At 42.3% G+C, this 21,718-nt stretch overlaps 1 protein-coding gene across 1 annotated transcript; it reads left to right on the top strand.

Annotated features, from left to right (window-relative positions):
• Positions 1 to 426: 426 nt before the first annotated feature.
• LOC311043262 (uncharacterized protein) lies at positions 427 to 7,352 on the top strand (the record flags this gene model as incomplete). The annotated part of the gene is made up of 4 exons (XM_084054438.1): positions 427 to 538; positions 1,846 to 1,917; positions 3,421 to 3,744; positions 5,908 to 7,352. The coding sequence occupies 4 exons, from the start codon at positions 427 to 429 to the stop codon at positions 7,350 to 7,352; spliced, it is 1,953 nt and encodes a 650-aa protein (XP_083910564.1).
• Between the last annotated feature and the right edge of the window lie 14,366 nt (positions 7,353 to 21,718).

Here is a 21,718-nt window from a genome sequence, read left to right on the forward strand (position 1 = left end):
TTGTCTACTCTACCCTCCACTGCCTACAGTGGATATGTAAGACACAATATGTAAAAGTCAAGACAGTTAGGAAATGAAATTAATTGATTGATCATTTGGTTTGTTTGTTGTCGAGTGATGCTGGATGAAGACAGATTGGAATTATTCACACATTAAACTTGTACTTAAAGTATCACTAGATCTTTGTTATGGCTCTGGTTTGTCAGAACTTATAGACTCACTTATAACTTGTACCTGTTGTTAACAAAGGGAGAAAACTGGATGATCTGAACAAACAAATGAGAGAGAAAGCGAGAGAACTGCAGAGCAGCCATGAAGAACTGAAGAAGATGAAGCAAGAATGGGACAATGAATACACACGGCTTGGTGAGAACTGGATCATTGAAAATCCATTCTGTATAGCCTACATCATGTAGGCCCTACATGATGATGTTTATCAAAATGGAAATATTTCTTCAACCTGTCATTACAGCTCAGCAGATATGTGGTCTGAAGACTGAATTAGAAAACCTGAGGAATGCATCAGCTCAAAAGACTGGTCAGTAGGTTGAATATTATCTATATCTCTCTTTTAGACATTATGTGTTGATAAATAGTTGTCCTGTCTGGAGTACCAAGGTCCTCACCACCACCATGGAGACTCAGGGTTTCAAACCCCCACAGTGTCTCCAGCTTGGCTGGACAATCGACAAACACAATAATTGTCCATGTTTGTGGGTGGTAAGCCGCATAGGGAGAGTGATCACAGATTGGTTCCTTTGAAACTCCTCACTGTCGGGTGAAAGGAAGCAGCTGGCAACTTTATGTGTATCAGAGGAGACACATGGTTGTCTACACACTCCTACATGACTTACTGTAGGTGTCAGCAGTAACAGAGATTATACATTGTGTATTAAGTAAGTACACATTGGGTAGTAAGTAAGGATGAAGGATAATTTTATCATCCCAAATCAATTAAGTTTGACTGTGACATAGTAAGTGTGAAGTAATTACATGTGGTGAAAAACAACGTAACAGAGAGAAAAATGTACCAATTCCTCCAGGGCGTTAATAATCCTAATTTATTTCAAAAGCATGGTAAAGTTATGATTTATGTCATGTAATAGTCCTGTATTGACTTCCTTTGTCTCCACTGTCAATACATCCACTGTTCATGATGTTGTAGTAGAGGATAAACACGCTGTTCATGATGTTGTAGAGGATGAACACTGTTTATGATGTTGTTGTAGAGGATGAACACTGTTTATGATGTTGTAGAGGATGAACACTGTTTATGATGTTATAGAGGATGAACACTGTTCATGATGTTGTAGAGGATGAACACTGTTCATGATGTTGTAGAGGATGAACACTGTTTATGATGTTGTAGAGGATGAACACTGTTTATGATGTTGTAGAGGATGAACACTGTTCATGATGTTGTAGAGGATGAACACTGTTTATGATGTTGTAGAGGATGAACACTGTTCATGATGTTGTAGAGGATGAACACTGTTTATGATGTTATAGAGGATGAACACTGTTCATGATGTTGTAGAGGATGAACACTGTTTATGATGTTGTAGAGGATGAACACTGTTTATGATGTTATAGAGGATGAACACTGTTCATGATGTTGTAGAGGATGAACACTGTTTATGATGTTGTAGAGGATGAACACTGTTTATGATGTTGTAGAGGATGAACACTGTTCATGATGTTGTAGAGGATGAACACTGTTCATGATGTTATAGAGGATGAACACTGTTTATTATGTTATAGAGGATGAACACTGTTCATGATGTTATAGAGGATGAACACTGTTTATGATGTTATAGAGGATGAACACTGTTTATGATGTTATAGAGGATGACCAGAACACAGACTCCACTTTTCCACTGAGGGAGACAGACAGAACTATGGACTCACCTCCACACAGTGAGTCCATATTACTCTTAAACATTTTGTCATTTTATGTCCTCTAATTATGTTGATGTTATGACTTTTGAAATATGCAAAAAATACAGTGACCAACACTGAATATCCAACGGTAAATGTAGCACATACACAGATACTCAGGACCCAGTTGACTCGTTTCAATTTCAACAATTCATTCTGACCACATCAACATGCTTATTGGCCACCTGATTCGGATGCTATCAATGCATTGAATGGGACATTATCACCTTTTATTAGACCATTGAATGGGCGAAGTAGGCGACCTACTTACCTACCCACGATTTATCAGACCATTCATTGGGTGTTATCAAGACATACTGACCTACCAACGGAGATGACTTAAATAGTTCAGTTTCGGTTTTAGTTTTGGTTGTTTTGGTTTCGGACCATGACGGAGGCGCGCAGTCTCAGGCGAGCTGGAGTCCTGAGCGGTGCGACGCTCGCCTGAGCCTACTCAGCGCCGTTGGAGTTATGTACCGATAGGCACAGAATCGTAAATATTGTTGTGGGGACTGCTCCGCCTCCAAAGTAGGTCAGTAGCTCCTGATTATGCCCAATGAATGGTCTGACAAATCGCGGGTAGGTCCGTGTATTGCCTACTCGTCACCATTCAATGGTCTGATAAAACGTGATAATCTCCCATTCAATGCATTGATAGCATTCGAAGCCGGTGTTATTGGCCATCATCGCAGCTATTATGAAGGCCACTGGATCTATTATATTATTATTATTATTGTCTCCGCCAGGCCGAAGGCATGGTGGAGAGTATGTTTTTGTTTGATTTCCTTTGGTTCCACCAAGCTAACATTGGTCAAGCTTCACGTGACACGTGACAATATGTTGAAAGGGTGTGCTTTGATTGGCTAGCGAGCAGTGGCGTCGTTAGGGGTGGGCTTCGGTGGCTATAGCCACCAATGTTTTGTCCAAAGCCACCAATAAAAAAAGATTAAAAATTAAAAAATTAAAAGTTTTTTTTTTTTTTTTTAATTATATATCTATCACCCTAACCTAACCCTACCCCTAACCCTAAAACCGAAATAAAGTAACAAAAAACGTGGGAAAAAGCACCCTAATCCGCGAAATCCGCGAAAAAAATTGCGCGCGCGCGGGAGGAGGGGCTAAGCCCCCGACCTAGTAGAGACCTAGCGACGCGTCTGCTAGCGAGACGCATGACGAAATACATAACTATAAATAGGTGAATCACTTCGAAACATTGCATTGCATGTTTCGAAGTGACATCAGTGCCATCAGCCAAGCTAACATTTAGTCAGGAGATATTAGCAGAAAATTTTCCAATCTTGGAATAAATTCCTTACCAAAAATCCTCACCAATGTGGGTCTGCTGGCGGAGACTTGTGCTCCGAGGAGCACATTTTCTAGTTATTATTATTATTATTAGTAGTAGTAGTAGTAGTAGTATGAATAGTATTATTATTATTAATACCACTAATAATTAATGTCATCCTCCATCTTGTCTTCAAGGTGCTTCCACAGCTCAGCAGAGTCTGACAGAGATAAAGATCCAGGAAGACAAAGCAGCAGAGAAGAAGCTGAAGTGTGTGAGAACAGAGTTCATTCAAAGAGTCTCAGAGGCCACCTTGAATTCTCTGCTGGACAAACTTCTGCAGAAGAATGTGATCAACCCTGGAGAAATGGAGGAAGTCACAGGAGAAGGACTCCTGTCAAAAAAAGCACGGCTACTTGTCGACATGGTGAAGACAAAGGGAAACAAGCCATGTTCAGTAATGATTGACATCCTTCATCAGCTGGACCCTTACCTCAGTGAACTGCTGAAGTTAACCTCAGGTGATTCTCTCTCTCTCTCTCTCTCTCTCTCTCTCTCTCTCTCTCTCTCTCTCTCTCTCTCTATGATGAAATATGAGCACATGAAGTGCCTGCCGTTAGTTTTGGATCCCATCTTCTGGAAAGCGTAGTTTAGATCCTACAGGCCAAGGGGACAGTCAATTGAACGTGTTCGCTGATTGCAGTGGACAGATGTGCTGTGGGTTTATTGGTTGATTGTCAGGGAGATATTACAACCAATCGATGGACAGGCTCTGGCCAAGTCTGCTGCATGTATACTTTGTTCCGGTGAAACCAAGTCGCTGTGTTCATATAATATGATATCCACCACACCCCTGGGAAAGCTATTATTTCACCTAAGCAATAATAGCAAAACCTGAACGGCTGAAGTATATGTTTTGGCTAGAACAGTTATTCTAATCTCCGACACAGATGGATCGATCAGCGTAAAACCTGCATTTACACTTCCGATAGGCCAAGGAAGGACATTTGCCCACCAAGTAAAGTGCAACGCAGGTCTGTTATACTAAGTGTGTAGACTTATCCAGGGCCCTTTCCTGTTGTGCTGTGAGGGTCCAAGTGCAAGTGCCCTCCGGACCTTCAGATCCTGTTCAGTTGAAGCAGTCCAGGCCTGAGATATTTGAAGTCCTCGACTGCCTTCGAGCACCGCCCCGTCTGCAGTGGATACGGTTTTGTCCTCTATGTTAACTGTCAGTACTTTTGTTTTCTTGGAATTGAGCTTGAGGCATATCTTCCTGCTCTCCATTTCTACTGCCAGTAGCAGCTTCCTTCCTTTCTCTGCTGTAGCCGAGACTAGGGCAATGTCATCTGTGTAGTGTAGGTCAGTAATCATGATGGGTTGTACTCAGCTTGACTTCCTCGGGAACAGAGTGAATCCCAGTGCCTCCTCTCTGCCATTGATTGCAAGTCTCAGGGCATCATGGTCCATCGCTCTAATGACGACTTGTGAGCTCAGGCTGACGTCTCTCCATCTGGTGTTGTGTGGGAGTATCCCCAGTCAGTGTGCTGGCAATTAAAGTCCCCTGCATAGATGGCGGGTGCCTGGACAAGCGGGAGGGCCTGGTCTTGCACCATCTCTCATTACTTGCAGGGGAGGCCGCATGGAGGCTGTCGTCTCCCCCCCGTGACTCGTTCCGCTGCACTTTCTCCCTGGATCTCAGAAGTCTGAGAAGAGCTTCTGCCAGAAATGTCATTGATGACCCTCCAGCTCTTGCCATGCCTCTGGTTAACATGCACCTCTTCAATGTCCCTGATCTTTCTGGTCAGCTCCTGTTGCTCCAGTGTTGCATACACTTGGTATAGCTCCTCCTTCCTCCGCTTATACTCCTCCCTCAGACCCTCTCCTTTCAGTCAGCAACAAAGTCCCTGTGTGCTGCTCTCATCTCCTCCCTGGCTTTGGTGATTCTAGGGTCAAGGCATCTGTCTTTCTTCCTTGCTTTGGGAACTTGCTGGAGGCATGTCTCATCTTCTAGTTGGTTTGCTTCAGCAAAGTTTTGGTAGCGGGCTGTTATGCTCACCTCCTCCTCCTCCTCCTCTTGCAGTGGTTGGAACCTGTTCTAGATTTTCACTGTGTAGCGTTTCTGTAGCTGAGGGTCCATTGCTAGTTGACTCCATTTGTATTCCACCTTCCTCCTTCCCACCTTCCTTGGCACCCTCAGGCTCAGCCTCACTGTTGCAGTGACGATCCTGTGGTCTGAGCAGATTAAGCTGAAGGACCTTCATGCCTCGCTGTTAATGACACTCCTCCTCCATTTCCTGCGCGTTAGGATGTAGTCGATCTGGTGTGCCATGTTGTGTGGTGACATCCATGTCCACAGCTTCCCCCTCTTCTTTTGGAACATTGTGTTGGTGGCCAGCAGTTGGTGTTCCTCCATAATCTCTAACATCGTTTTCCATTGTCATTAGTCTGTTCGTTGTAAGTGAACAGCGCATCTTCTGGTCCAAGATGTGCCTTCCAAAGTTTGCAGGCCCTGGATACTATAAGGCTCCTATGAGGAAACTTGTGGTGAACTATATTGACTCTCAGGACCTTAAATAAACTAAACAATACTTTGTAGGATCACTTGTTAACTGAAGTGACCCAGTGCAGTATTGTGTGCACGTGTGTTCCATTTTTATAGCTCTTTCCATTGCATTGTTTTTCAGAGCTGAGACTGGTGCTACTGGGGAGGACTGGAGCTGAGAGGAGCGCAGCAGTAAACATCATCCTGGGCAGGGAGGACTTTGGTGCTGAGACCAGCTCCTCTGAGCTGAGTAGGAGGAGTAGGAGGAGAGAGGGGGAGGTCTGTGGGAGACGGCTGGTGCTGGTAGACACTACAGTCCTCTGTGGACGTTCTCCAGAAGAGACAAGGAAGGATGTGGGGCTTTGTGTCTGTCTGTCTGCTCCAGGTCCCCATGCCTTCCTCCTGGTCCTACCAGCAGAGCTTTCTGAAGAAGACATGAGAGGGATGATGGAAAAGATGCAGGAGGTGTTTGGAGACAGCTGCTGGAGACACAGCATCGTCATCTTCATCCACGAGGACGGTGCGAGAGAGCAGAGAGTTCAGGAGTTTCTCCAAGCAGGCAGTCAGGAACATCAGCAGCTTGTAGAGAAATGTGGGAAGAGATGTCACCTCCTCAACATTAAGGACAGCAGCCATGATGGTCAGGTTTCACAGCTGCTGGAGAAGATAGAGAGAATGGTGTCAGGAAACACTGAGATCTTCTACAGCACTAAGATCTACCAGGAGGCAGAGGCCCAGGTCAGAGAGATTGAGATAAAAATTCACATGGACAGTGAGGAGAGAGCCACATGCCACAGCCACATGAAGGAGCAGGAGATGAGGGAGAGGTTTGAGAAGGAGCTTAAGGACTCTTTGAGTAACATAGAGGGATCAATCCAAGGACTGGAGGAGCAACTGAGGGAGGAGAGAGATGAAGAGAAGAAAAGAAAGCTAGAACAAGAGCGGATGAGGGAAGCTGAGAGAAGAGAGGAGATGGAGAGACACAGACGGGAAATAGAGGCGATGAGAGAGATCTATGAAAGAGAGGCCAGAGTAGAAGCAGAGAGAAACCTGATGAAGGTTGTCCTGCCTGAGATGCAAAGGAACATCATGATCTCAAAAACAGAGATGCAGAGAGAGTTTATGAGTCAACTGGAGGAGAAGAACAGAGAGATGACAACACAGAGAGAAGAGTTGGAGAGAGCCAGGATGTTAGAGAAAGAGAAGATCAGAGAGATGACAACACAGAGAGAAGAGTTGGAGAGAGCCAGGATGTTAGAGGAAGAGAGGAACAGAGAGATGACAACACAGAGAGGAATGCTAGAGAAGAGATGCAGGATGTTAGAGGACGAGAAGGTCAGAGAGGTGACAACACTTAGAGAAGAGTTGGAGAGCTACAGAATGTTGGAGGAAGAGAGGAACAGAGAGATGACAACACAGAGAGAAGAGTTGGAGAAGAGACACAAACATTGTTCAGTGTTGGAGGAGGTGTATCTGGACTTAATTGAAAAGAGCAAAAATATTCAATTATTCTCCTCCGAAGATTCAGTTAGAGGAGTGACACCAAATGTTGGAGGAAGGGAAGGTCAGAGAGATGACAACACTTAGACAAGAGCTAGAGGCGAGACAAACACATTGTTCAGAGTTGGAGGAAGAGAAAGAGTGTTACAAGAGTAATACCATGTGAGCGAGGAGGAAGGAGAGGACAGTCATGGTGGATGAGGTGTTATACTAATATGTTGAGAAATGAACTACAAGACATCTACTTGATAACCTGAGTATGTGTAAAATATGTGCAACATTTCTTAAGCTGATGTATGTATTATGTGTACTGTACATCAGCTCCCTACAGTACCTCACCCGCTCTATCAACCCAACAACAGCGACTACTCTTGCTCCTGATGCAGACATGAGATGTTTTTCATTGACCGAATTATGAACATAAGATCACATATCTCAACTCCAGTTCCAAACCTCTCGGTAACAAATGATTCAGCTAGCTGTCAGCAGCATTTCTGATCTGTGTCGTCCTATCTGTCTGAGGTGAGTTCTCATTTAAAACCCACCCATTCTCTCTGACACTATTCCATCACGTCTTTTCAAGGATGTTTTTTCGTCACCTTCCGGCTCCTCATTCTGGCCATAAATATCAGCTATATTTAAAAACGTTGTCCCCTCCAGTGTTAAACGTGTCACCAGTCAGCCTCTACTTTAAAAACCTGTCCTAGACCTTAACAACCACAACAATTACAGACCACAGTATCTCCAATATGACACTCTTTCTTTTTTACTTTTAGGAACAAGTTGTCTTCTCACAGGTCTTTCACTATCCTGGAAAATCTGCTGTTGTTTTTAATTGTGCTACTGTACAGTATATAAATAAATAAACATGACTCTACAGTATGTAAGACATGGGTAAGCTTTTTAATAGATTGGTGTTAATCATCACATTCCATCGGGTAACTCTCAGAAGCTCACTTGCTGTTTATTTGTTTGACTAAATCTCCAATTAAACGCCAGGAATCATATTTAGATTTCTTTAAATGTCCATTGTAAATAGCTTAAAGGAGAATTCCGGTCATTTTAAGTGTTATGTTTGATGTGTGTCAAATCACTTACCAACGTAGGAATGAAAATCGCGTAACTCCACAGAGCCCCCTATCGACCCCCACCGTTGTCATTATAGGAGGATATAGGATAGCCCAAATTCGCCTATTTTAACCAATGCAAAGTCTGTTTTTTTGCTTCTAGTACTCATTGTTGAGTCCCATGATAATGTAACAGGCGCTAAAACTCCCGACAAGCTAACGGCTAATAACAAACGAGCTAACGCTGGGGCTGCTTATCTCTCTGCATGGCAGCCCCAGGTTGCCAGGTCGGGAGAGAAACCAGCAACCAGCATTAGCTCGTTCTGTTATTAGCCGTTAGCTTGTCGGGAGTTTTAGCGCCTGTTACATTATCATGGGACTCAACAATGAGTACTAGAAGCAAAAAAACAGACTTTGCATTGGTTAAAATAGGCGAATTTGGGCTATCCTATATCCTCCTATAATGACAACGGTGGGGGTCGATAGGGGGCTCTGTGGAGTTACGCGATTTTCATTCCTACGTTGGTAAGTGATTTGACACACATCAAACATAACACTTAAAATGACAGGAATTCTCCTTTAAGTATGTTTTCTTATTTAATCTGATGACGATGATGATGATTAAACTGTTTTATTAAAATATATATCATATATATATATATATATATATATATATATATATATATATATATATATATATATATATATATATATATATATGTGTGTGTGTGTGTGTGTGTGTGTGTGTGTGTATCGCGGCATTAGTTAGTTTAGTTTATTTCGGTCATATTTTTTTTTAAACAAAACAGTTGAACATACTTTGCAACTTAGTCAACATGATGACTATTTGGCCGTAAAGGTATCATGGGCTGAAGCTTATTTTGCCCACCTTAATACCATTTAAAATAAATTATCATAGTAGCATAAAGAAAACGTAAGCTCAAACAAAAGAAATTTAACTAACACAAATCTTCAAATATTACATCTCAGAACAGACGAAACAAAAATAAACAACATTTCAGGTTAGGCTACATTATCTCTTCAGACGTAAACAATTTGTATATACCTGTTACGAATTTAGTTATTATAACAATATCTTCTATCACTAGTATAATTTTTTCCATCACTATTTAGAATTATCAATACTATTTATATTAACTTAATAAAACTTTTCTATTTTCTTCCAAATTGTTAGGTTATTTTTATATATAATATTTGTATCAATATATCTCAATATTTTGATATTCATATATGCATTCAAATACGCATCCACAAACATATATGTATATGTGCATATCAAAGTACGCACACACACATATATATGGATACACACTTTCATCTTTTTACTTATTCATTGCATTGATGCTATATATCTATCAATTACCTTTGCATTGTGAGCTTGTATATTGTCTATTTGTGCTACTTTTGTGATTGAGTGGAAGTTGTTAAGTGTGTCTGTGGGTTTTGGGTTTTAAAAAATATTTTAAAAATTGAACTAATGAAAATTATTAAGAAGAGCTTGAGACTAAATAATAACTACATCTGATCCATTGGAACACAAGTTGTTTTTTACCATTTCCTTGAAAAGTAACGGTTTTGGACATCCACACACCAGCAACATCTCTATATTTAGGGCATATTATGCGGCACTCATACAGTATGTTGTTAATTGATTTGAGTGTTACGTGTGTGAGTAGTGTGTCTGTGGAAGAGTATCAGAGTGTGACAGTAGAGTGTGTGTGTGTGTGTGTGTGTGTGTGTGTGTGTGTGTGTGTGTGTGTGTGTGTCAGAGAGTGGTTCCGTGAATGGCGTGGGTGTGGTTGATTCCAGGTGCTGCCTATCTGCTGAGTGCTGGATGCCAATTATCAGCCCTTCCAGTGATTGGTTGGGGTTGCTTACTTAAGAGCACCAAACACCTGCGGACTTCAGAAGTACTTGTTGTAGTGCTGTCCCCTGCTCGCCTGCCATGCTATTGTTTATCCTGTTTATCATTTGCTAACCATATTTATGTTCAGTTAAACCTTCTTTATGCTTGCGGGTGCAAGTATTTCTGAAGGCACACAGTTAATGCTGTATGGGCTCCAGATTTTTGTACCAGTAAACGTTTGACAGATTAGTTTAGTGCAGTAAGAGTAGAACTCATCCTATAGTCTTTATTTTTTATGTTTGTCAGGGTAGACAGTTTCTAAAACTAAGATTAAGTTTAGATTGATTTTGATTATTTATTGAGTTGCCCCATATATCATGTCTTCTGTTAAGGTAAAATCATGTTGAAAATTAAGTGTTGAAAATCATGTCATAAAATACTACATCTCAGAGGCAACTATTCTGTGAATAGACACTCACAAAGTAACCCTTTCACACTCTGCAGTGACACATTAAATTCAAGTCCATGGCTTTTCTCGAGTAGCCTAATGTTATGCAAAGCAGCCAGGTAGAGGTCTATTGTTTTAGGTGTTGAACCGCCGCTGACGATGCGTGCTCGTGGAGCTCCCAGCCCCTATAGTAGCTCCAGCGCTAAGGGGTCGCCGCCCCTGTGAGCACCCCCTACAGCTCATCCCTTTTCCTAGACTATAGGATTGTAACAGAGCATGTTTTGAAAAGATCTCCAGTGACTCATTCCCCTCATTATTAGTGAAGTAAACATTAATTATCTTTCAACTTCGCACCTGTTATTTCATCAGCCCTGACCCCTGGGCCCGATGTCATCAGTGGTAAACACACAGCATGTTTCATTCCTACCCACCTGGGTATAGTCTGCTGCTGTCACATGATCTGAATAAGCAAAGCCCAGAACAAAGAGCTACTTACACACATTCACACCCAAAGGACCACAATGGAAATAAGCTCTAAAGCTTTTTTGTGTTTTATCCTTTTGACAGATATGTACAAATACAAATACATGTAAATGCATTTTTGTCTCGGCCCCTATGGACCGGAGGTCCCATGGCGAGACTATGATAAGTCCCAGCACAAAGAGGTTCCATCACGCCTCAAGCCAAATTCAGGCTGGTCCGGTGTAGCTCAGGAGCGGGACTGGTATAATGTAGAAGGAAGGCACTGGAGCAAACTCGACAATTAAAGCCTTTTTTATTCACAGGGTGCAGGCAAACAGAGTGACAACTTTTCTATGTCAAATACATCTTCGTCAGGTCATGATAAGTCCCATCTGTGACCCGATCCTGTAAAAAGCAAGTTACGTCTCTTATACACGGTCATGTGAGTTGGCCTTTCTCTCACCGGTGCCGTCTTCCACACCGCCCATGGCGATTGCAATTGGATGCGTCGACAAATTACGCGTCATATTAGTCTCGCAAGCCAGACTGTTGCCTCCCACAATTTTCAAACGCTTCCGACATACAGTCTGGAGCACAACTTCGGAAAACAATCAGAGGATAAAGCGGATGTGACACCTCCTCCCTGCTTCCGTTTGTCTTTACAGTCGCGCAAATTTGTCTGAATATAAATCAAAATAATCAAAGCATAATATAGCTTGCTGCTTATCAAAAAAGGAAATTCTACAATAAAATGTAAAGATATAAAAAAAATATATTTTCATTAACGGAAATGACAACACATATGGCAGTTTCTGTTCTCGGTAGTTCCAGACTCTATACAGCATTCAGAGATTATGGAATAGTTGTCTGGCTGCGCAAGACTACAGTCACGTTGAACTTTTGTTGAATCTGTTTCAGTTTCTTTCTAGCGGTGCCAACCGCTCTACACTTGACTTTGTCCGTCCGTCCGTCCGTCCGTCCGTCCGTCCGTCCGTCCGTCCGTCCGGATGAGCACGGGATGAGCACGGCAAAGAAGCAACAAATACAAACACACGCACACACACACACACACACACACACACACACACACACACACACACACACACGGACGTGGACACTGCCTATGCCATCTCTCCTCTCATTGCCCACACGTACCACTGGTTATCAAAGAGGGGTCCAGGGACCCCCAGCGTATGTTATGTCCGAGCACGGGATGAGCACGGGATTTTAAACAGCTATAACTCCAGTTTGCAGCATGCCACCAAGTCCACATTTGGTATGTGGACTTAGACCACCAATAGGGACGCGCATGAATTGCTGAAGCCCCGCCCCAGGGTTCCAGGGACCCCCAGCGTATGTTATGTCCGTCCGCCCGTATGAGCACGGGATGAGTACGGGATTTTAAACAGCTATAACTCCAGTTTGCAGCATGCCACCAAGTCCAAATTTGGTATGTGGACTTAGACCACCAATAGGGACGAGCATGAATTGCTGAAGCCTCGCCCCCTCTGTCTTCCCATTGGCTGGCCTTTAAACAGCCATAACTCAAGTTCGCAGCATGCTACGGAGTACAAATTTTGTACATGGACTAAAAGCACCAATAGGGACGAACTGTAATTACTTAAGCCCCACCCCCTCTGTCTGCCCATTGACTGGGCTTTAAACAGCCATTATTCCAGTTTGCAGCATGCTACCAAGTACAAATTTGGTAAGTGGACTCAGACGACCAATAGGGATGAACTGAAATGAGTTAAGCCCCGCCCCAAAGGCACCGCTTCCTTCACACAGGGTGTGATTTTTTTTTTCAAGTACCATGGGAGCCGAACAAGCATTGTGCTCACAATGTACAGTAGTAGCATACATGGATAACGTAACAGTACAATTGTTCACCACAACAACAGTCACTACCCTGTGACACTTTATTTTATTAGATTTCCCTGTAAAACAGACTGTCGGGCTCTATACTGGGTGAGCGAGAAGCAAATTTTGTGAACGTGCTGGTCCTAGAGATGCTAATGTGTAGCCTACAAGCAAAGAGAGTTGCTTGCAAACTGATATACTATGCCTAGCTAGCTAGCTTAAATGCTTGCAGTCGCTAACTGGACAGTTTTTTTTTCTTTTCTTGGAGATTATAATTATTTTAGGATTGTTTATTCACTTAAGTGTTTTTACCAGTGCTGTACTATATCTAAGGTCTGGGCCCGGGTCCACTTTCCAGATGTTGTGATTAGTGTGATCACTGTGTACTGTTCCTGGGAATGGAGTGGTGATCCATTTGGGGAGGCGTTAATCCGACAGACCTTAATCCGACAGACCTTTTCTCCGACTATGTGGCATCCGCGTGCGGTTAGGGTTAGGGTGCGGGTTTGGTTCGGGTTTAGTATTGGAAACGTCGGAGCGCTGCGCTGTCGGAGGAATGCGCTGTCGGACTAACGTACTGCACCCATCCATTTGGAATGGCCCCTGTAAGCCTGGAAGAGGTTAATTAGAGTTCTATTCGTGTGTACTCGGGTACGGTACACTGCAATGTGAGTGATCATTCACCGCACTAAAACAAGGAAGTGGGCTGCTATTCATATCATTATATCATGTGAGTGACACATTATTTATGGGTTACAGTATACCTTCTGATAGTTCTACTTGAATGTTGACCTGAAAGAATAATCCTAATAGCACTGTGAGGGTCAAAAACACAGTTATGTGGCGACCACTAGTTGAAGAATAGGATAAAGATACCAAGAATTTGTGGGTGACGTCACTGTTATGCGACACCATACACTCGACGGCATACGCTCAAAGCTGCTTATAAGATACCAAGGATGAGTCAGTGATGTCACTGTCATGCGACAATTGTTCGACGTTACGTTCACTGCGCAGCAAAGTTTCAAAGTCTGCGCGCACTGCTTTGGTTTCTCTGTTATTATTATAACTCAAGAAAATGTCAGGAACATAGTCAAACTTTATTATTCGCTCCTAACTGTGACTCTTCTGTCACATGACTCCGCGCTGTGGACCCATAGTCCACAGCGCTCCCTTTAGGCACCTAAGTACCATTACAGTTGAAGTGTACTCGGGTACGAAACAACATTACTAATGTGAACGCTGGCCGGTGGGGGGAGGGCAATCGTATTCGGGAACGGTTCGAAGCATCTGGCGACCGCTTCAAATTATTTGGCGACCCCTCTGTGAAATCGCCCAGTGTTTTCACTGATGGGTGGCTGAAGAGAGGCAATTTGTTCTTGGGCAGGGTATCTGTGACTGGCTTCGTTCGCTGCTCCAGGCGTTCTTCCACAAAGGTACTGTTGTGCACCAAGGGACTCTACCTTCCTTACTGTCTCTGCAACTAATGAACTCATGATGTCTTTGGAGTCAAGCACCAGGAGATCCTGACTCTCTCCAAGAAATGGTGACGATTTTGGCCAGCTTTTATTCTCAAAATCTGTAGTCATTCTTGACATTTCTGAACCTGTCACCATCCAGCTATGCAGTGCCCCAGGATTCTCTGTTAGCAAACTGCTCCTCCAGAGCCTTTGAGTAGTGCGTTGTTCTGTTCATGGCAGTGGTCAATTGCAATAGCGGAGACATTGTGACTTGTTTTATGCACAACAACTGGCTGAATTTTTATCAGAGAGGACCATCATGTCATGAACATGAGAGCCACCTGGAGTAGTGAGTGTGGTCCAGAGCAAACATCCAGGGTAGTAGCTGTGTGAGGGTTTCCAAATAAAGCTGACATTGCCCTCCGGCACACTTTCACTAACTTGCTTTATGCACCATTCTTCAAATGTTCGGGGGACTGCTTCGGGTGTGCAGTGCTGATTTTAGGCCTGGTGAAGTAGATTGTACAGGCTAGCAGCGGTAACCTGGTGGGCATGGCAGGACTTGGTAATGTGCCTGGCATGGATGAAAGATTCTGCAATGATAGGGGTCATAATCTCAGCCTGTACCAGAGAATGTGTCCATCCACTGTCTTCAAGCCAGTCCCCAAGGAGCTGCAAGAATACACGGATGGAATTTAGTTCATATTACAATCTTACAGACCTTTCTCTTTAATGTATGGTATTTCTAAGATGCATGCACTACATATCTTCATCTGACAATGACAGATTATCTTAGCGGTAAACTGAAATAATGGGTCCTACCTTCAAGACAGCCATTTCGATGTGAAGCCCACCGAACATGATCACAAAGTGGTCCTCTCCCTGGCTGTCTGGCCAGGTCCACTGGATCTCCTTGGCTAAGGCATAGAGAGGTTGGTCTGCAGCAAGCACAGGAATCTGGCCAGGGTTCAGGTGATGAACTGCTGCTCCAACGTCCATTGAATGTTTTATCATGGTAGCAGAGTGTGCGCTGTCCATAAATAAAGGCAACAGCGCATTGATGGCTGCAGAGGGGATTACTGTCTGCTGGATATCTGCATGGTAGGTGGACCATGACACCCACGTCGGTTTGTTTCCGGATCAAGAGGTGTCTAAGGGCCTTTTACTGGAGGGGCTATGACTTGCTTTGTCATTCGAGCAACTGGTGGCACATTGGTTTATGCTTGTGGCAGAGGCATGATTGACCTAGTCACTGGATGGATTAGACTGGTTCATGACAAGCACACCACAGTCAGAGCCTGCACATTCATGTGTAGGGTGCTGTATCAAGGAGATCCCAGTGCTATAAAGGAGTCCTTTGCTGTTCCAGAACTTGGATTGTGGTCAATATTGTCCACCACAGCTGTTGTGAAGAGACCATTGTACATTTTGGCAGGTACACATCATCTTCCAGCTTCAAGTGTTGGCAGACTTCATTGGCAATGTCAGCTGACACCTGCAATAGGCAGTCATATGGCACACACATACCCAGACTGAAGATAGTGTCAATTAGCCTTCTATTGTGTGTGACTGCATGGACTTTCAGTGCCAATAAACCTGATTTTGATTCTGATTCACATACAGTTAAAGTGGAGTTTCCCGGACACTAATGGCTTTTCTGCCCGTGTATGTTTGAAAACTGTTGAAAACCAACAGACGTGAGATTGTAAGAGTGGTGATTGTAGTTCCTGTTTCCAGAAGCTGAGTCTGGTGTTTGATGTTCGCCCCATCCAGGGCCATGTTCACCCAGGCCAAAAAAGGTACAGACCCCTTTCCTCGTTAGGATGGAATGAGCCTTCAAAGTTGAACATTTTTTAAATAATCTCTCTCCGTACTACTTGTGCTGCTCTCAATAAATGCATGGCATCACTGTCGTGGTCACAGGCCTTCTTGAGAGCATCTCCGATCTCCTGAAACGTCAGAAGTGTGTCCCTACCTTGTGTACATGCCAGGTAACTCAGATAGAAGCCTGTTCTTCAGCCAGGTTGTGTGAACCCGATTCTCTGCTGTGGCACCTAACTGTTTAAGTCGGACTTGGTACAGGTCACCCAGGTCTGCCAGTTTGAATACTGCGGCACAGTCATCACCTCTTCTTTCCTCCATAAAGGCTAATAACTCTGCGAAAGCAATACCATGTAGCTGGGCCTCTTCCTCATGCCCATCCTTTGATCCAGCCTGTCTTGCTTTGTTACATATAGCATCCAGAGGAAGTTTTAATTCTATTTTTCCTCGAGGGCTATCATGTCCCCAGATGCAAGTTCCACTAGCAACTCAGTGTCTTCCAAAGCAGCTTTTCTAACATTGAAATCTTACTGTTTTGTTGATACCTCATGTAGCACTTCAGAGCCAGCTGGCTTGTTGCACACACATGGCTGTGAGCAGACTGTGTGTGAACCATGGGTACATCAGACTGTTCCACCGACTTCTGCCATCTTTGCAGTTTAGTTTGACTGAATCTTACTCGACAGGACTTGTGCCACTGTGGCCTGTTGGTTGTGAGTGTGGCTTCTATGCCATTCCCATCATCCGATACTCAGCGGGTATCTGTCCAATTTCTTGAAATTCAAGACCAATGACGCATAACCACTGCCTATTGGTGGCTTGCTTGAGCGGGCAGGGCATTGCAAAGCTTCCCTTGTTTCTACTTGGCAGAGAGCATAGAGCATACAGTTAGTGGGGCAATGCAGCTTAGAATGCTTAGATATAGAAAGATGGGCTGGATCGATCAGAATATGGCGTTTTGACATGATGCAGACACAGTGTTGAAGTATCAACGTGCTGAAGAGTGCAGTAGGCTTCCTTGCCAGTAGCTAGCTGACACAAGAATCCTGTAATGCACATGAACATACAATATTGTAGTTGTAACTGTATATTGGTATTATGTATTTCTGTACATATTTAGTGAGAAAAGTCATTAAAGGGTTAGTTCGGATTTTTGGACTTAAAGCTGTAGGAAATACTTGCCATAAATGTAGTGGTTGCAAAGGTATTAATTGATTGGCCGAGTCCCGTGGTCAGAGTTCTGGTCCGGTTCTGATGAATATGAAGTAGTTCCGGTAGATTAGTAGATTTGGTGGGGCCGCTCATTAAAAATAGATTAATAAAAAAACTAGCGTCATTTGTATTGTTGACCTATTTCTACCATATAGTGCAGGTTTCGTTCAACTTCGACCCCTCTGTCACATGGTACAAAATATATGACACAAAAAATAGTACCATGTGACAGAGGGGTCGAAGTTGAATGAAACATGCACTATATGGTAGAAATTGGTCAACAATACAAATGACGCTAGTTTTTTTGCTACATACATTTTTAATGAGTGGCCCCCACCAAATCATGGAACTACTTAATATTCATCAGAACCAGACTGCCATTTTAACAAACGTTGGAGAATATTAAGAGGAAAAGCGGAAAAATGCAATGCTGATGTGAATGACCCCTCAAGGTCAGAAAGTGGTTCCACGTCTAAAATTAAACCTTGGGGTATGTAGATGATATATTGAAAGTTTCATGCTTTAGTCATAAAATGCACAATTGGTTTGCCTATCTGCCCCACTGTTGGGTTTAGGTGATTCCAAGAGGCTTTTTTGTTAGTCTAGACATGTTACATGTACGTTCTGAAGTTTGTACTGTACATGTATGTGAAATCGTAATGTGGGGTATCATATTTTGTTGTGAGGGGGTATTTTGAGCCATTTCTGTTGTAGGGGGTTTTTGAGCATCATTAGGCCCTCAAAACTGTGATTTATTTTTGTATCTTTTAATAATAACTAGAAAAGAACATTTCAGATATACTGTATGCTTGCAGCTTCATTTATTTATATTTATATAAATGATTTTCGAAAATCCATAATGCATTTCATGACCTACAGTGTCATGAAATCATTGCCGATATGGTGAAATAGCGTCATTGGCGCATTGCAGGACACACAACATTACTTTCATATTAAAGTATTGTTAATGTAGTGTATGTTAAGCCTTGCCTCTACTTCTGCCTCTGCCCGGATGGGTGCTGTGAAAGATTACGTAATGCCATAAGGTGGCACAGGGGATGGCACAGCACTGTGTATAAAACAACTGGACAATGCAGAGAAGGTGGGGGGAATGCGTTTGACAGAGGAGGACCGTCATGAGGGCTTCTCTAGCCATACACCTGCTTTTAAACTTGATATTGTTCTCTTCCTTTTCCGCTTTGTCTTCCTCATCTTCCTCTTCTTGTGGCTTACAGGCACGGTTTAATCTCAACAGAATGTACAAGCCTGGGGACTTGGTTCTGGGTGCCGTGATTGATATCCACCTCTCTTCTGTCTTCCCTGATCTGTCTTTCACTTCCGAGCAACAGGACCACATTTGTTATGGGTGAGTATCACAAATACAATAGAAAGCAAGTGAACAGAGACCTTGTTTTGATTAATCGCAAATGATTATTTGATGTTGTATATTTCTATAAAGATAAATGTGCAAGGTTACAGTGGCATTTTGTGTGTTAGTTTCTACATTGACGGGTTCAGAAGAGCCCAGACCATGGCTTTTGCCATTACAGAGATCAACAGAAACCCCAGCCTGCTACCCAATGTATCTCTGGGATATATTCTCTATGATACCTGTTACACGCTTGGAGTTGGATACCGTGCGGCGTTGTCATTGATCAGTGGGAGAGAGGAGCAGTTTCAACTGGATGAGAGCTGTGTTGGCTCTCCTCCAGTGCTCGGAATTATGGGTGGTTGCTCCTCCTCACATTCTATTGCAATCTCTAGTGTATTAGGTTTGTACAAAGTGCCCCTGGTAAGTTGCTTACTTGAACCCTGTTTCAATATCACCTATTTGATGTATTGATTTGGGTAATTTGGTTGTTTTTCATATTATGATGTACAATGTATATTCATTTGTATGTTAGCTTGAAAGACATAGAACATATTTACTTGCAGGCAGAACATGTGAGCGGAGCAGGCAGATTTTTAATGTAGGTTTTCTTAAGGTCAGAGTGCATTGCATCTGTGTTCCAGGTTTGATTCACCCTGGACTTCTCTCTCTAGGTCGTCCTCAGACGAGGCCAAACCTGGACCTGAGAGTAGCAATGTTCATTTCAACATTTCTATGTACTGTAGTTTTAGTCATATTCTTTTGAATGAAATTCCATTTACAGTAGTTTTAGTGATATTTTAGTCATCTGAAATGTTTTAGTTATAGTCTAGTTTTAGTTGACTAGATACCATGAAATTTTAGTCGACTAAATCTACAGTTGATTTAGTCGACTAAAATGTATTTTGGCCGGCCGTGTTGGCGTTGAAATGCCTGATTCTTTTCGGAGAGTGACACCTGCACACAACAAAGCATAAAAGGACTTAGTTCTACTGGATCTCTTCTCCAATCTAGTCTAGTTTTTATTTGTTGACGAAATTGTCAGTACATTTAGTCATAGTTTTAGTCATCATAGCTTAGTTTTAAGTGAAAAGTAGTCGACAAATGTTTTTCGTCATAGTTTTGGTCGACGAAATTAACACTGGAAAGTAAGAATTCTAAGGCCCTGAGCCCGCCTCGTCTCGTGGTCACATATAATGTCTTTGTATTCTTTGTAGAGAGAGAGAGAGAGAGAGAGAGAGAGAGAGAGAGAGAGAGAGAGAGAGAGCAAAAGTACAATTATCTGCAACCATACATACTTTCAACCAAATTGGCGTCCCAATTTTGGGCATGTCATAATCGGCGAACTTTTCATATTTTATTTGTACGTATTTGTTTATTTGTTAATAGTGAAAATAGCAGATTTACAAGTGACACTTTGTGAGCTTGTAGATCGGTATTTAAGCTATTTTTTTGAATAAGCTTGAAATAAGGCTTATAAGTAGTAACTTTTCTTTGCCACTCGCTGTTTTATTTTTTGGTTGTTTTTTTATTACTCCTCTGGCGGTGAGTGACAGAGTGACAGGTTGAGTGGAGCATGAGAACAGCCTCTTCATTCCTCACTCCACTCACATGCTTTGCTTGCAGGGGAAATTTGTCGAATAGAAATAAGTTGTATATTTCATAAGAGATATTAGTAAGACTGTATATTAAGGTTGTGCCTATAATGCATTACAAGCGCTATTATAAGGCATTATAATCCGCTTATAACATTAATAATTTTCATGCATAACCACTTTTTTATGAAGTATTTTAAATGCTGGTCATAATGCATTATAAGCTCGGCAGAACAGCACTACTAACAACTACCAGGTAACACTTTACTTAAAGGTGGGGTCTATAATGCATTATAATCACATTTATAACGCACTTATAAGACTTCATAACACTCGTTATAAATGTTTATAAATTATGCAGAACAACTAATAACAAATACTCAAAAAATTACTGACTGTTCCAATGAGCTTATACGTTGTCACATGATTATAAAACATTCATAACAAGTGTTAAAATGCCTTATAAGCACATTATAATGCATTATAAATAGGCTTATAATGCATTATACATTCAACCTTAATATACAGTGTTACCGGGATATTTTGTATCTTTTTTTCAGATAAGTTCCTATGCCATGTGCTCCTGTCTGAGCGACCGGAATCAGTACCCTTCTTTCTTCAGAACAGTCATAAGTAACACCATCCAGGTGAACTTCTAGTAGTACATGTTCCACACACTTCCTCTATGAGTGTAATTGAAATTGCCGGTCGCATATCACACCTCTCATTTTGCTTATCTGCATTACTGCTGGAGCCTAACTTTTATTGATCGCAGGGTCAATGATTTACCACTATGTGAATAATCCAGTTTAACCTATTACGACTTGAGGCCGGTTCTAAAAATGCCTTCTAAATCCTAACAGTTTTCTGAAAAACATATGCTTCTATATCAGTGGTGCTGAAACTTTTTCATGTCAAGGACACCCAAAATAATATGTATTTGGCCTCGGACACCCCATCTCAAAATATTTTGTTCCAGCGACCCCCAAAAGCAAATTTGTGTTAAAAATGTTCGCTTTTAAAATGTATATATGTTCAAAGATTTGCACACATTTTCACGATTTTTCAAAAATAGCATATCTACAAGCTCATAGCGCGGCATGAAGTGACGCACTGTGAGCTTGTATATCGGCTACCTTTGAATAACTAACGCTAAAATCTAAAATGACACAGATGCTTTCTTGGTTTTAATGGGTTAAGCACTCATCCCTCCATTCTATATCCATTCAGGTGCGATCTATGCTCCAGATTATGAGACGGTTCGAGTGGACCTGGGTTGGATTCTTGTTTAT

The sequence above is a fragment of the Gymnoscopelus microlampas genome (genome assembly GCF_963454915.1).
Source record: "Gymnoscopelus microlampas genome assembly, chromosome: 4".
Classification (NCBI taxonomy): Eukaryota; Metazoa; Chordata; class Actinopteri; order Myctophiformes; family Myctophidae; genus Gymnoscopelus; species Gymnoscopelus microlampas.